The sequence below is a fragment of the Coturnix japonica genome, chromosome 6, assembly GCF_054131305.1.
Source record: "Coturnix japonica strain WE chromosome 6, WE-NBRP24, whole genome shotgun sequence".
Classification (NCBI taxonomy): domain Eukaryota; kingdom Metazoa; phylum Chordata; class Aves; order Galliformes; family Phasianidae; genus Coturnix; species Coturnix japonica.
The window spans coordinates 5,277,619-5,291,248 of NC_140668.1; the positions used below are offsets into that span (position 1 = coordinate 5,277,619).

The 13,630-nt window shown below is 43.5% G+C and overlaps 2 protein-coding genes across 2 annotated transcripts in view; both read right to left on the minus strand.

Annotated features, from left to right (window-relative positions):
- Positions 1-13,630, minus strand: part of LOC146760296 (obscurin-like) — a 197,721-nt gene that overhangs the window by 527 nt on the left and 183,564 nt on the right. The window contains exon 2 of the mRNA XM_085551406.1: positions 535-798. Coding sequence (XP_085407532.1) covers positions 535-798 — 264 coding nt within the window. The remainder of the gene's footprint in view (positions 1-534; positions 799-13,630) is intronic.
- LOC146760297 (myosin-binding protein H-like) lies at positions 2,259-3,478 on the minus strand. The gene is made up of 2 exons (XM_085550800.1): positions 3,213-3,478; positions 2,259-2,517 (listed from the first exon to the last, which is right to left on the minus strand). Exons 1-2 carry the CDS (start codon positions 3,328-3,330, stop codon positions 2,273-2,275), a joined length of 363 nt encoding a protein of 120 aa, XP_085406926.1. The 5' UTR covers positions 3,331-3,478; the 3' UTR covers positions 2,259-2,272.

Genomic DNA, 13,630 nt, shown 5'->3' on the forward strand with positions numbered 1-13,630 from the left:
CATTCCTTACTGATGTATTCTCTAAGACATTCTCCACTCAGAATTACCAGAAAGCTATAAAAAAAAAGAGACGTGAATCTCTTGGCTTTGCTCTGGAAGAACTACAAGGAGAGCAGCTCAGTCCATGGAACAGAATGAAGATTCAATGAGCTACAGAGGGAACAACCTAACAGAGAGGACAACTCTAGGATGCTGCGTGAGAAAAAGGGTTTTGCCTATGACAAGAAATTAAATGTTTCTATTAGCTAATTTGTTACCATCCTACCCCTACTGGTGTTCAAACCATTTCTCCATTTTAGGGATGTTTAGAAAGGAAATATTTCCAGGACATTCTTGATGTGTTTGGTGATTTTCAAGGCAAAATGAGACACATTTACACCAAAAGCAATGGGAATTTTCCAGACATCACTGTGCTAAATTGCAGTAATACACTTCTATTGTAGAAACTATTAAGGCTCGTGGGGGAATAGGTGTAAGACATAGTGACCACACTGAATGTGCTTTCAGCACTCCTTTACTTTCCACAGTACTTACCCTGAATGCCGACCTTTGATTTGGCAACATCAGTGCCAATATCACAGGTATAGAAACCTGCATCTGACTTCTCGAAGTCATGGATAAGGGGACATAGGGTCTTCCCAGACTGTACCAGCTCATACTTGTTGCCAGAAGTGAGCACAACACCGTCCTTCTTCCACACTGGTTTGACCTCTTTAGAGACTTCGCATTCCAATTTAATCACACCCCTCTCCTCACCAAAAACATCATCCAAGGACTTCATGAAGACAGCAGGCTTCTCTAAAATTAAAAGGGCAAAACAGAACAATGTGATACAGAAGTTGAGATATTTCCAGTTGCTTTCAGATTTTTAAAGAGGGATAAATAAATCTTTACCAGCACTGAAGACACCAATATAGAACCTAAAGCGGTTTCATGTGTGTTGACTGAATGCACTTTATGGAATTCTGAACTAATCAGTAGGAGAATACAGGGAACAGGAGGGACAGCCTGCATTGCCGGTGGGTGGGACTGATATCATATGAAGTAATTGGGATGCAGCTCTTCTAAAGCTGGAGAGCTGGCATTGCCCTCACATGGAGCAGAGCTCATACAGCAGGCCACAGGATTAAGAGGATAAGCTGCTGAACACTTTTCATTTTCCTGTTTTATTGACTCCTCTTATCTATCTTCTATTTCACACATCAGATGTTTATACTGGGGAAAAAACTTCCACCAAATGCAAAAGAAAGGAGAAAGAGGAAATCCTTCATACTCTGAGCGCATAGAGTAAAAGAGCTTAATTGCTGGGGAGAGCAGATTAGAATCACAGTACCCTTAGAATTGGAAGAGACCCTTAAAGGCCATCTAGCCCAGCTCCCCTGCAATAAAAAGGGGCATTCACAGCTAGATCAGGTTGCTCACAGCCTGGTCATTAGTCATTCCAGAGGCAAAACACACACTGAATGATCTCTCCCTGCAGTCATAAATCCTTGGAGACAACAGCATTGACACTGCATGTAGCAGTAAAAGAAACTGCTCTTGTAACTCTCCTTGTGCTAAATAAAATGATGATAAAAAGCAATGGAATGCTTTGGCAGGACACCAAAACCATCCTCCTTCGTTGATATCTGCTGCAATGGAACCTTCCACTGGAAGAAAGCCTCTGATGACTTGTCACCCCATAGAGGTGAGCTTGAGAAGCAGGACTGCTGCACAATAGAATGAACTGGAGCTCCTTAGCATCTCTTACATCCAGGAGGGGTGTGATCAGACCCACCTCTCACCTTCAGGTGCGCTTTCTGACACCGTGCCTGACTTCACTGTCACTGTGACAGCATCCTCAGGCTTAACCTGCTTCATTGTCAGTGTGCAGCAATTGCCAACGTTCTTGATGTCATTGTAATTGTTGGTGTAAAGGAGGTTGCCATTCAGGAACCATTCCACGTCCTCGTCATTATGGGACAGCTCGCAGGAGAAGACAGCAGAGCTCTCTTCTTCAATTTCCACATCCTGCAGGTGCTTCGTTACTTCTACATTGCGGGCTGTGGGGAAACAAGGTGAACTGTTACCACTGTTACTATAAATCATACTGGGATGTGTTAGAATGGTTGGACTAGATGATCTTTGTGTAATCTTCTCAGTGAACATTATACATTTATAAAGTTAGCACGAGAGAACGGCAGAAATCAACCTCAAGAAGAGAAATCTGAGGTGAAACAGGACATGGAAGAGGCCACCCTCCCTGCTCATACCTTCAGCTGTCAGCGTGGCCTCAGTCTGCAATTCCTGCCTTGCACTTGTACACACCAGCATCATCGGGCTTCAGCTTCAGAATCTTGAGCTCTGCTGAATGCTTATCCCTCTTGATCTTGTACTTCTCAGAGGGCTTGATGAGTGTGTGGCCTTTGAACCATTTCACAACCTTTGGAGAAGGCCTGAAGTCACAGGACAGGATGACAGAATGACATTCCAAAGCTGTCTTGTCCTCCAACTTCCTGGTGATTTCTATATGGTAATCTGCAAAGCAGGGGTGGAAGAGAAGAAAGGATGAGGACAATTGGAAGAAGAGGAAAGTCTCTTGCGTGTATTCCATTCCAATTAATGTCATGTTCACAATGGTTCTTTGAACGACTCTAAAGATAAAACAAACGATTGTCTATAGGGAATGCCATTGACTACATTTCTATAAAGTAATACTGTATATTATCTACCAAATGCAAGGTCCAGCTCTTGTTCTGTGCTTATTAAATTGCTCCCAATTGTTGAGGCTTTTATTCAAATAAGAGTGAGTTGAAAATATAACAAGTCCTTTAGGATGTGAATGGAGACTCTTATGCTGGGGACAACAGCAGATAAAAAGCCTGCAAGTTTCTTTCAGATGAAATCAATGACAAACTGCATCAAATTTAGGTGCTACCAAACTTAACCTTGTCTAGTTCAGAAATACAATTAATTTCACCTGATTTGACTTCTTTGGTATAGCCAAGGACAAAACCTCAGCTCTGTAGATCTGAATAGTAAGCACATCACAGCTATTCAAACAGATCTTTTACTGAGATGCAGCTGTCTCATTTAGTGTCCAACGACTTTGAACTGGAAATGGAGCAGACCCTCCAGACACACACACAATATTTCAAAGACCCCAGTGAAGGAAGACTGTACGTTAATTAATTCTTCATCTTCATGATGTAAACCAAGCCAGGATATGTTACCTCTGACAAGCAGATTGGCTGTGGATTTTGATTTGCCAATTGAGAACTGAATGGTGCCTGTCATATCAGTGGTGGTTTTCAGTATGGTCAGCCGGTGGATGGTGCCTTCTTGCTGCATAATCAAGTTTCTGCCAGCCTGTAAGACTTCCCCACGTAGATACCACTTGGGAGGTTTCACAGATGGAATGGATATCTCGCATTCAAATTTGGCTTCTTCAGGCTCAGTCACATCCTCATCACACAGCTCCTTTACTAGATTAATGGATTGCTCTTTAAGAAGGATGGAACAAGAGAAAGCAGAGATTTAGAAGGAATGTAAAAAACCCTTACATTATCACCCTACTTAGTCACGTCAGCATTACTGCACATGAACACTACACCTATCAGCTCAAAATGCCTTAAAACATCATTAAAAAATAATATAAAGAAAGGAATGTTGTTAAGAAGTCAGACAATAAGACTGACAATCGGAAGAGAGCCCAGATCTTCTGATTCCCAGTCCAACATCCAAATCAAACCATGACCTTCCCATCCCAATATCAAAATCCTCGCATTACGAAATGGAAAAGAGGTTCATTGAAACACGGACATTGATAATTACTTTGGTTAAATACAGCAACATAGCTCTGACCAACAAGTTTTCACCTAGTAAAGGTCTCTGTAGCTCAAATGTAATGACTCTACTTAGGAGAAATTCATTTTCCAGGAAGTTCTTGCCCTTATAATTTTAACAGTGGCAAAGCTGGGGACTGAACTCTTGAGTAGTGTGCTAACTCAAATGTCTCCCTTTTCTTTATCACACTTAACTTCATATATATACCCTAACATTGTATATATTAAAAACAAAAAACAAAAAAACCCTGTGCTCTTTCAAACAGCAAGAGAAAATGAAGAAAAAGTCAAGCTATGTTTTTTATCCCTCAACGTTCAAACACAAATCTGAAGTCTAAACGTAGAAAATCAACCTCCTAAGAAAATAATCTGTTTTACTTAGCAAAAGTAAATTCCAAAAGAGAAGCTGGATATTTTGTGGGCAGAAAGGTAGGTAGGTAGGAGTATTTATTTCTGTGAAAGGTCCTGGTGGTGTTTAATTTCCTTGACATTAAAGCAAAGGATGTTAGCTCGTTTATAACATAAGATAATTTAATCAAAATCGTCATCAGAAGCATAACTACCTTTAACTGTAAGATGGGCACAAGATTCACGAGATTCTGCCTTTTCTGCTACAGATTTTATTTCTTCTGCATCCTTGACTTGGACACGTGTGTAAGTCAGCGAGTAGCTCTTTCCTGAAGCAGAGAACCACAGAGTCACTAAGGCTGGAAAAGACCACTAAGGTCATCTAGTCCAACCGCCAACTCATCCCTACCAAACTGTGCTCTTGAGAGCAAACCCACAACTACACTTGGCTTCCTTGAGCAAAGAGCTCTGAGGCACATGGCCAGGCTGAGCATCATCCATCTGGTTTCACAGCATCACTGCCTGTTCTCTCATGTCAATGAAACCACCCATTCCCCCACGTCCACATCCCCACCAAAGTGTAATCTAAACATGGCTTCTACAAGGACTGATCAAATGCGGCCACCGTCAAATTCAAAGTACCTGATACAGAAGGATCACACTCACTGTCAGACAAAACCTCTTTGGAGAGGTGAACTGACTGCCCTGTTCACCCCCACTTTGGAAATAACTGCACTCATTTCCTACCTGCTCCCGGCAGTGGGGGATGGTGGGATAGCATCACACTTCCCACACTAAGCATCCCACCATGTCACTTGTTCCACCCTAACCTCAGTCCCCAAACAAAAGGGGAACTCCCTTCTGAACCCTCTTCACTTCATTTCAGATGTCCTTTCTGCTTGATCTCCAACCCACCCCCCACTCAGGAGAAAGATCCCCCTCTTACACCCTACCATCTTGCCGCATTCTGATGTTGTCATCAGCCTTCAGCTTGTTGTCATCTTTGTACCACTGGGTCTGAACCTCATCGTGTGAAATCTCAGACAAAAGATGCACTCCCATATTCGTTCACTTCCAAATCTTCCAGTGCTTTAACAATCTTGATATCTCCAGCTGTGAAACAGTAGAGATATATTTGTCAGGATATTTCCAGAACTGAGTGCAGCATCTTTTCCTTACACATATTTGCATAGAAAATAAGTAGGATTATGTTTTATTCTAAACCATCATCCATTCCTGAGTCATTTCTCTCTTCAACACAGTCAATGCATTACTGCCCTTGAACTAAAAGATAGACTTACTAGTTACAGTGGAGCTCCCTGCAAACAGTTTTCTTGGAAACCAGAATCTCATTTATTCTGAAACATTTTAAGTAAAATTAAGGGTAGAAAAAGAATAGAATGGAATGAATCTTTAAGGTCATTTAGTTCCAGTCCCCCTGCTATAGGCAGGGACACCCTCCTCCAGACCAACTCTTCTCCTCAGGGTCAAGGCTTCTCTCAAATCATTCTCCTCTAAGCCTGTGCCTGTGCTTGGGATTGCCCTGACCCAGGTGCAGGGCCTTGTACTTGGCCACACTCAAGTTCATGAGGCTGCCAAGGGCCCACCTCTCCAGCCTGTCCAGGTCCCTCTGGGTAGCATCCCTTCCCTCTAGCACATCAACAGCACCGCTCAGCTTGGTGTCATCTGCAAACTTGCTGAGGCTGCATTTGATTCCACTGTCCATGTTGCCTACAAAAATGTTCAATAACACTGGTCCCAACACCACCCTCCACCTGGACACTGAGCTATTGACTGCAGCTCTCTGAGTGTGACCATCCAGACAGTTCCTTATCTTGCAACTGGTCCATCCATCAAAACCATTTTTCTCCACTTTGGTGACCAGGATGTCATGCAGGACGGGATCAAATGCTCTGCACAGGTCCATGTAGATGATGTCAGTTGCTCTCCCATTATCCACTGATGCTGTTACTCCATCATGAAAGGCCACCAAGTTTGTCAGGCATGGCTTGACCTTGAGGAAGCCCTATTGGTTACCACCATCACCTCATCATTATTTTCCAAACTATGCCAAGGAGAACTAGACAGAACTCTACAATGTCGTGTCACTACAAACCTGTCTGAACCATTGGCTTCTCTGCATGCTCATCACTAGTCTCTCCTTAGCTTGTGTGCCCACAATGTATGGGGAATGTCAGCCACAAATCTTACCTAGGGGACATCTTTGCTTCAAAGTCCCTTGAACATCACACAATCCCTTTTAACTCTCCAGGTCTGCACTTCTTTATGTCAGAATCAGACCATATTTCTGTGCTGCTATTTCCCTTTCCTTCTGAAGGGCCTGGATACAACTTAGATTAACCTCAGGAGCAGAGTTCCTGCATAAAACAGCCAGTACTGAAACAGCAACCCAACCTGGTTGCAGACTGAGAGAGAAAATGAGAGTTCACCACCTGTGAATAATGAGACTTCTCTTATTTCCCTGGGGAGTAATGCCCACTTTTTTACTTTGACGGAGCTCCTTCCCATCCTAGAAGGGAAAATATCAAGTCAGATCTCCATGAGTCCTTCCATCTCTGCACTGGGCAAAGGCAGCCTTCAGATCTATGCTTAATTCACCCAATTCCCTAGAATTAATGGAACTGTACTTATTGGAACATATGCTGAAGCTTAAGCACAGTGCAGTGTTTTCAACATGTAGGAATGGCTATAGAACATGCATAAATTCTGGCTGACATATGACAGCTTAAAGCACTGCAGAGGACTGTTAACAAGCCCGTTTGGACATCACCTTGAATAAATGACGTTATCCCCAAGTAAGGGAAGGAACAGCTGAGCACCGGGGAGGTACACAAAGTGCCAGAGCAAATTCTCACACTGTCAGGTGCAAAGAAAACTCAGATTTCACCCTAAAACCCAGTTCACAACAAGGCTACAAAATCCTGGCTGAGAATTTCTGAATGCTCACCAGTTGTTTCCAGCTTGAAGGTCATCTTCTGGCCAGCAGCCTCGCAGATGTATTCTCCAGCATCTTTCTTCTCCAGCTGCTCCACAACCAGACGCCGTGTTTTGCCCACAGATTCCATTCTGAACTTTCTGGAGGAGGCAAGCAGTCTTCCATCCTTGTAGCATTTTACTTCGGTTGGATCCTGTGCTACTTCACAGCTGAGGGAGGCAGTTGCTGCCAGGGCAGCACTCACCTCTTTCTGCACCTGCTCCTGGTTTATAAACACAGGTTTTGGCTCTGAGGGAAGAAAAGAAAAACAGAAGGACTGAAATGAGACCATCTTGCAGGTTTGTATGTACAGGTTGAAACAGGTTTAGGTTACCACTTGTGCCCAAACTAATAGCCTTCACTAGAGAATATCAGCTCTTCTGTTGAAACAAAGTGTCAAATCTAGGCAAGAAAGAACCTAGGAACTGAAGGAACCAAGAGGGTCCTTGAACACCAGTCCCATGGTTGCAAGTCACTATGCAAACATATTGAACCCAAAAGAACATCTGTCCTGCAGGCAACCAAAACCTGAGTTCCTTTTACTTAAGACCCACTGTGAAACATCAAAACACATAAACATGTGATAGTCAAACCACTGGCTGCCTTTTCATGACCCAGAACAGTACTCCTGGCTTCCTGAACAGACTCCTCATGGCCTCTACCATTGCCACAACTGTGACTGTCAAAGGCACAAAGGAAATATGCTCACCAACGCAGTCCTTTGTTCTTTGTGTGTGATTTGCAGATATCTATCTTACTTTGAGCTCTGGGAATAGTCAGCTCTACCAGGTCTCTTACTGTGAGTAACAGACTCACCTATCCAGATGCAGCCTCCAACATAAAGGCATAGTAAAAAGGCAGTGTACTACTAGGAGAAGTTCCTGCTTCTCCTGCCATGAAAGGCTGCACGTAGAACATGCACTCCAGCCTCACTGCACATACTTCTCTTAGTCAAATGTTTCGGTGAACAAGAATTACAGTTTGGGACCTCAGGCACTGGAGAGATTTGAATAATATCTTGAATATTGCTTCCATTGTACATATATCAGTAATTATTATTCTACAGACCGACTGAAACAGGTCTTTGTGCCATACTAAAACCAAATACTTTCTACAAACCCAGGCAGTCAAGTATAGGGAAAAAACCTCAGCACAGACTACTGCACCTGGATCACTGTATAATAGAAACTAGATTTTACTTTACTGATCTCTGCTGTATTTCAGACAACACCTGTCTTACCTGTGACATGAATCTTGAAGGTGAGTCTCTGGCCAGCAGCCTCGCAGCTGTACTCCCCTGCATCTTTCTTCTCCACCTGGCTCACCACCAGCCGACACTGTTTGCCCTCTGACTCAGCCTTGAACTTCAGTTCAGTGATCAGTTTCCCTTCCTTGTACCACTTCACCTCCGTCTTCTCCTGGGCCACCTCGCAGCACAGTGTGGCATTTTCTGTTGGTGCAGCCTTCACCTCCTTCTGCACCTTCTCCTTGTTGATAAAAGCATTTTCTGCTTCTGGAATTGAAGGCAAATGGGCACATTTAAGACATGAATCTTTTCTACACAGCCTTCCCCAAGTGCCCAAATTAGTCTTTGGACTATACCGTTGAGGACAGCTTTCCCACTCACATTTCCTGACAGTGCTATGAACTGAATGCCAATATCTGAACTATATCAATTGCCAGTGAAGAACTTCCTCCCTGCCAGACCAAAACAGCTTAGATAGCCCTAAACTTGTTTTCATTTCCACCAGTATCATGTTCCAGAATCTTCAAAAATTAAAAAACACCCCTTTCCCCATTGTCCAGCAGCACACCAGCATACACAGTCATTGAAAAGTCTGTTTCATACAAGGGGAAAGGCATTAAATTGTCCAAACAAGCTGACAGCTGTAAGTTGCTTCGCCAGCAAAAGCCAGGTGAGGGTCAAGGTTAAATTCTGTTTGTGATTAAGTCATAGTGAGGAAATGTATTTTTCTCACCTATTTATTTCTGAAAACAGTTCTAATATCTCCTGAGTTTTCAGAGGCAGTAATAAAATGGTTTCCCCTATGGAATCATAGAACGGTTTGGGTATAGAAGGAAGCTTTAAAGATCATCCAGTCCAACCTCTTGCCGTGGTCAGGGACATCATTCACTATATGAGGCTGCCCAGGGTCCCCATCCAGCCTGGCCTTGGACACTCCAATGATGAGTCACCCACAACCTTCACTGGACAATCTGTTCCAGTGTATCACCACCCTCATCATAAAGAACTTTTCTCATGTCCAAACTGAGTCTACCCTCTTCACTTTTGAAACCATTGCCCCTTCTTATGTAGCTATAGACCCTGGTAAAAAGCCTTGTTCCACTTTCTTATCAGACTCTCCTAATAAATAGAACGCCTGTCCTCCTCCATTTCTGGAAAGAAAAGCACCAGCTTGAAGCCTTTCTATTTTTAAGCATTTCTTTTGTACCTGCTATAGAGAAGAAAACAAAAGAAAATACAGGAAAACCTTTTTAGTTGCAGGTTTCTTTAATTTAATAGAAACCACCAATGCTGCCGTCTAGCATTGTGACCAAATGCTGTCTCTAAGACTATTTAGGAAGAAGCATTTGCAGGGGTGTGCTTGTGCCCTGAAGATATCTTTAATATTCTTTAATTTCCCCTGAAATTATTGACTTCTCATTTTGCTATCATTGCATCTACTTGAGATGCCCAGGGAAATTCCCCAATTATTTCCAGCCTGTCTTAAGCTGAGGCTACCCAAGTCCTCTGCGTTCATAGCTTCAGAAGGCAAACAGAAAGTACACGAATTAAACAGAATTTAAGCACCGTCTTCATCACTGAATGCTGGGGTTGAATGTGTTAAACCACTTAACCTTCCCTTCCTTCTTTGTTGGGGGCTTCAATACAGTCGAAACAATTTCTCTCACCTGTGAAATGAATCTTGAAGGTGAGTTTCTGGCCAGCAGCCTCGCAGCTGTACTCCCCTGCATCTTTCTTCTCCACCTGGCTCACCACCAGCCGACGCTGTTTGCCCTCTGACTCCACCTTGAACTTCTTGCTCCAGGTGATCAGTTTCCCCTCCTTGTACCACTTCACCTCTGTCTTCTCCTGGGCCACCTCTCAGCTCAGCGTGGCATTTTGAGTCAGTACAGCCTTCACCTCCTTTTGTACCTTGTCCTTGTTTGTAAACACGTCTTCTTTCTCTGCAGGGACATCACAACAGTCACACCGTTTTGCTGTAGTCTGCTGCAGAGCCAAATCCAGTTCCCCTATTTCACTATACTTGCCCTTCACAGGGAGCATCGTGATGCCTCATTAAGACAGGAAAATACTTTCCCCTCTATTTTGCTTTGGGAAATTATAGGCATATCATATCATATCATATCATATCATATCATATCATATCACATATCACAAAGCTAAACATTTCGCAGTCTGATAGCAGATTTGGACATGAGATTTAGAACACCTGCATGCACTGCTGAACCTCCTCCCTTATCTTTTTTTCTTCTCATGTCTCTCTGCATTTCCAGTAAATCAGAAGGGAACGGACCTCTAGAACAGGTTGCCCAAGGAGACTGTGGATGCTCCATCCCTGCAGGCATTCAAGGCCAGGCTGGATGTGGTTCTGGGCAGCCTGGGCTGCTGCTTGGCAACCCTGCACATAGGAAGAAGGGGGTTGGAACTGGATGAGCACTGTGGGCCTTTGCAACCCAGGCCATTTATGAGTCTGATTAGTGGCATTTTCCACCTAATTGTGTCATTCAAATTTTGTAACCAGATCTCATCAAACACCTCCCCTTTTCTCACTCCTTGCATGCCTGGTGTGCTCTTGCACTGTAACCCTGCAGACACCAGATGACTACAAGAGCTGCACAAGTTACCCTCCTTGCCTATTGTTTGTTGCAGTAATTCATTCCTGGATGGAAAAGCACATGTAGAAAAGTGTAGCTATGACACTACATGACAAAGAAAGTCCTATAGCCAAAATGTTTTGCACCAGAGAGGCTGTCAGTTGATCCTCCAAATGCAAGACACACAAAATGAAGCATTCCTTTATCTCCAGGATTTCAAGCATTTTCTCACCTCTGACTTTCACTTGGAATGTTGCTTTGTCATCTTTTGTTTCACAGCTGTAGCTCCCTTGGTCTTTCAGGGTCACATTTTTGACCATGAGCTTGCGGTGCGTCCCCTGGGAGATGATGGTTGTCCTCTGGTCCTGCTTCACCTCTGTTTGATCTTTCTTCCATACGACAGCTCCGCTTGCAGCTGACACCTCACACACCAGCTCCAGGCCTTCAGAAGGACTGACTGATATTTCTGGAGTTGTTTTGGGCTTGTTGACAAAATTAATGGCTTCATCTGAAGAAAAAAAGAGAAAGTGGTTTACATCCTGACTCAGGCTTATTCAGCACAGCATGAAGATACAGTTAGAACTGATTGTAATGTCTCTGCTCATTACATTTGGGTGATCGAGTTTCACCTCTGGAGGTACTCACATACAAACGTCTGTTTGATTCTCCTGTGTAAGGAAAGAGTAAGTTCTATGCAGACAGTTCTTATTTCTTTTAATCAATTCTGTATTCTGCACGTGTTCTTCTGAAGCTAAAATGAAGGCAGCTAAGTAACGTGTTTGCAATACATGAACAAACCTATTCAACACTTTATCTCTAAGCTAACAAGCAGCGTTTGATGAGCACATCAGTATTTCATGCCCTTCATTCCATCCAGACAGAACCTGCCTGAGGAGCAAGCTGATGGCTGTCAGCTACAGGCAGACCTAGCTTAGTATTGCATTTCTTAGAGCAACAACTGTTGCTTTCAGTCACTAAATACACCAAGGCCAATTGCTATGCCAGGCACATTTATGACATCAGTGAACAAATAATGCATTAAAAATTGTAATAGACAGGAGTCATCTATTCTTTTAAAACTAGGTGACCAAAGAAGAACAGTCCCTCTAGAGTCAAGCTGTGAAGAACTAATAGCACCAAGCAATATCACGTAGATAGATTACTTCCCTGCCCTAAGACCATCTTGTGACCATTTGGTGCTTCTAATTAAGCCCTCTTGATGGCATTTTGTCTGGGCCATGTGACATTTTGTGATAGGAGTTACTGCTAGTGTTCCCTTAACCCTACACCAAAGTAGGAGGTATCCATTCTCAGGGAATCATGCAGGCTTCCTCTGTATTTGATGCTCAGAGACAGCCCCAGAACTTTTAAAATCTTAGCTTAGCTCTCATCCAATAATGTTCATTAAACAGTGCAACTTGTCCTTTGGGGATGCCTTTGTTCTGCATCAACCAGTTCCAACGGAGTCTTCTTGGCTTGTTTTAGATCAGTTTTTCAACAGATAAAGCCAGGGTCTTTGAATTACAAAGTGAAATTGCAGAATGCATGATTCTCAACCAAACAGAACAGGAGGTGGGATGCAGGGTGAATACCTGAGCCAACACCACCTGCAAGCAATCCTTCAATATCTTAGGATTCTCTAGCCATCCCAAATCCAGTGTTGTGCTTGATCTATCATCTCTGCTGAGTTTTTAGCTAGCTGATGGTGAGCATCATGGTGGTGATGGGTGAGCAGTCGGAATAGAGGGTCTTAATCAACCTTAAGGATCCTGTGATCAGAGGAACTTGAATGTGCTGTTAAAGGTCACAAGAGCTGTACTGCAGCATGAGCATACACAGCGAAAGGCTTTCAGTAGAGCTTCAGTTCATAAATGAGGACTGGGTTATGGAAAATAGGCTCAAGATATAAACCAGAAAACAGATCTTAACGCCAGGTTCTGTGAATGCAGCCAGCTGAATTTCACAGATATTGAATATCAATGACAATTTCTTGTGTTATTTTACCCTCCAGCTCCACTCTGAACAGGAACATGTCAGTGACAAGCATTACTCCTCCAGGCTTGACCTGACAGTGCTTGACTCGTACTATGAGCTAATGCCAGGAAGAGCAGGAAAAGAGTTTCATCCACGTGCCTTCTCCTTCCTTAGTAAAACCAGTGTGAAACTGCAGCCACGTCAGGCTGAAGGAGACGTCTCAGATGTCCTGCCTGGATGCAGGAGGTCACGTGTCAGAGGATGTCTGGCACGTCAAGTCTCATGGCAGTGCAGTGCATGACAAACTGCAACAACACTTTCCTGTGGGCTCCTTTGGGCACGAGGCCCAGCGGGTGACACACCTCTGGCTGCAGCTCTTCAGAGCCTCCCAGCAGCCACGTGATGCCCATGGGAGAGACACAGCTGACCCGCACAGCAGATGATTTACCAGCTAGCTCTGGTTTACAGGAAGAGAAGATACAAGTGGCGATGCTGAATGGTGAAACACTGCTGATTCTGCAGTAACCAAGCTACCAACAGCAGTTGTTTGTCTTACAGCTTGCCAACACAGGTTTTAAAATAACAGCATTGATTACTCATTTGATAGTCACATTACAATGCAAAGAACATGGAAAAGTCCATCAGCTAG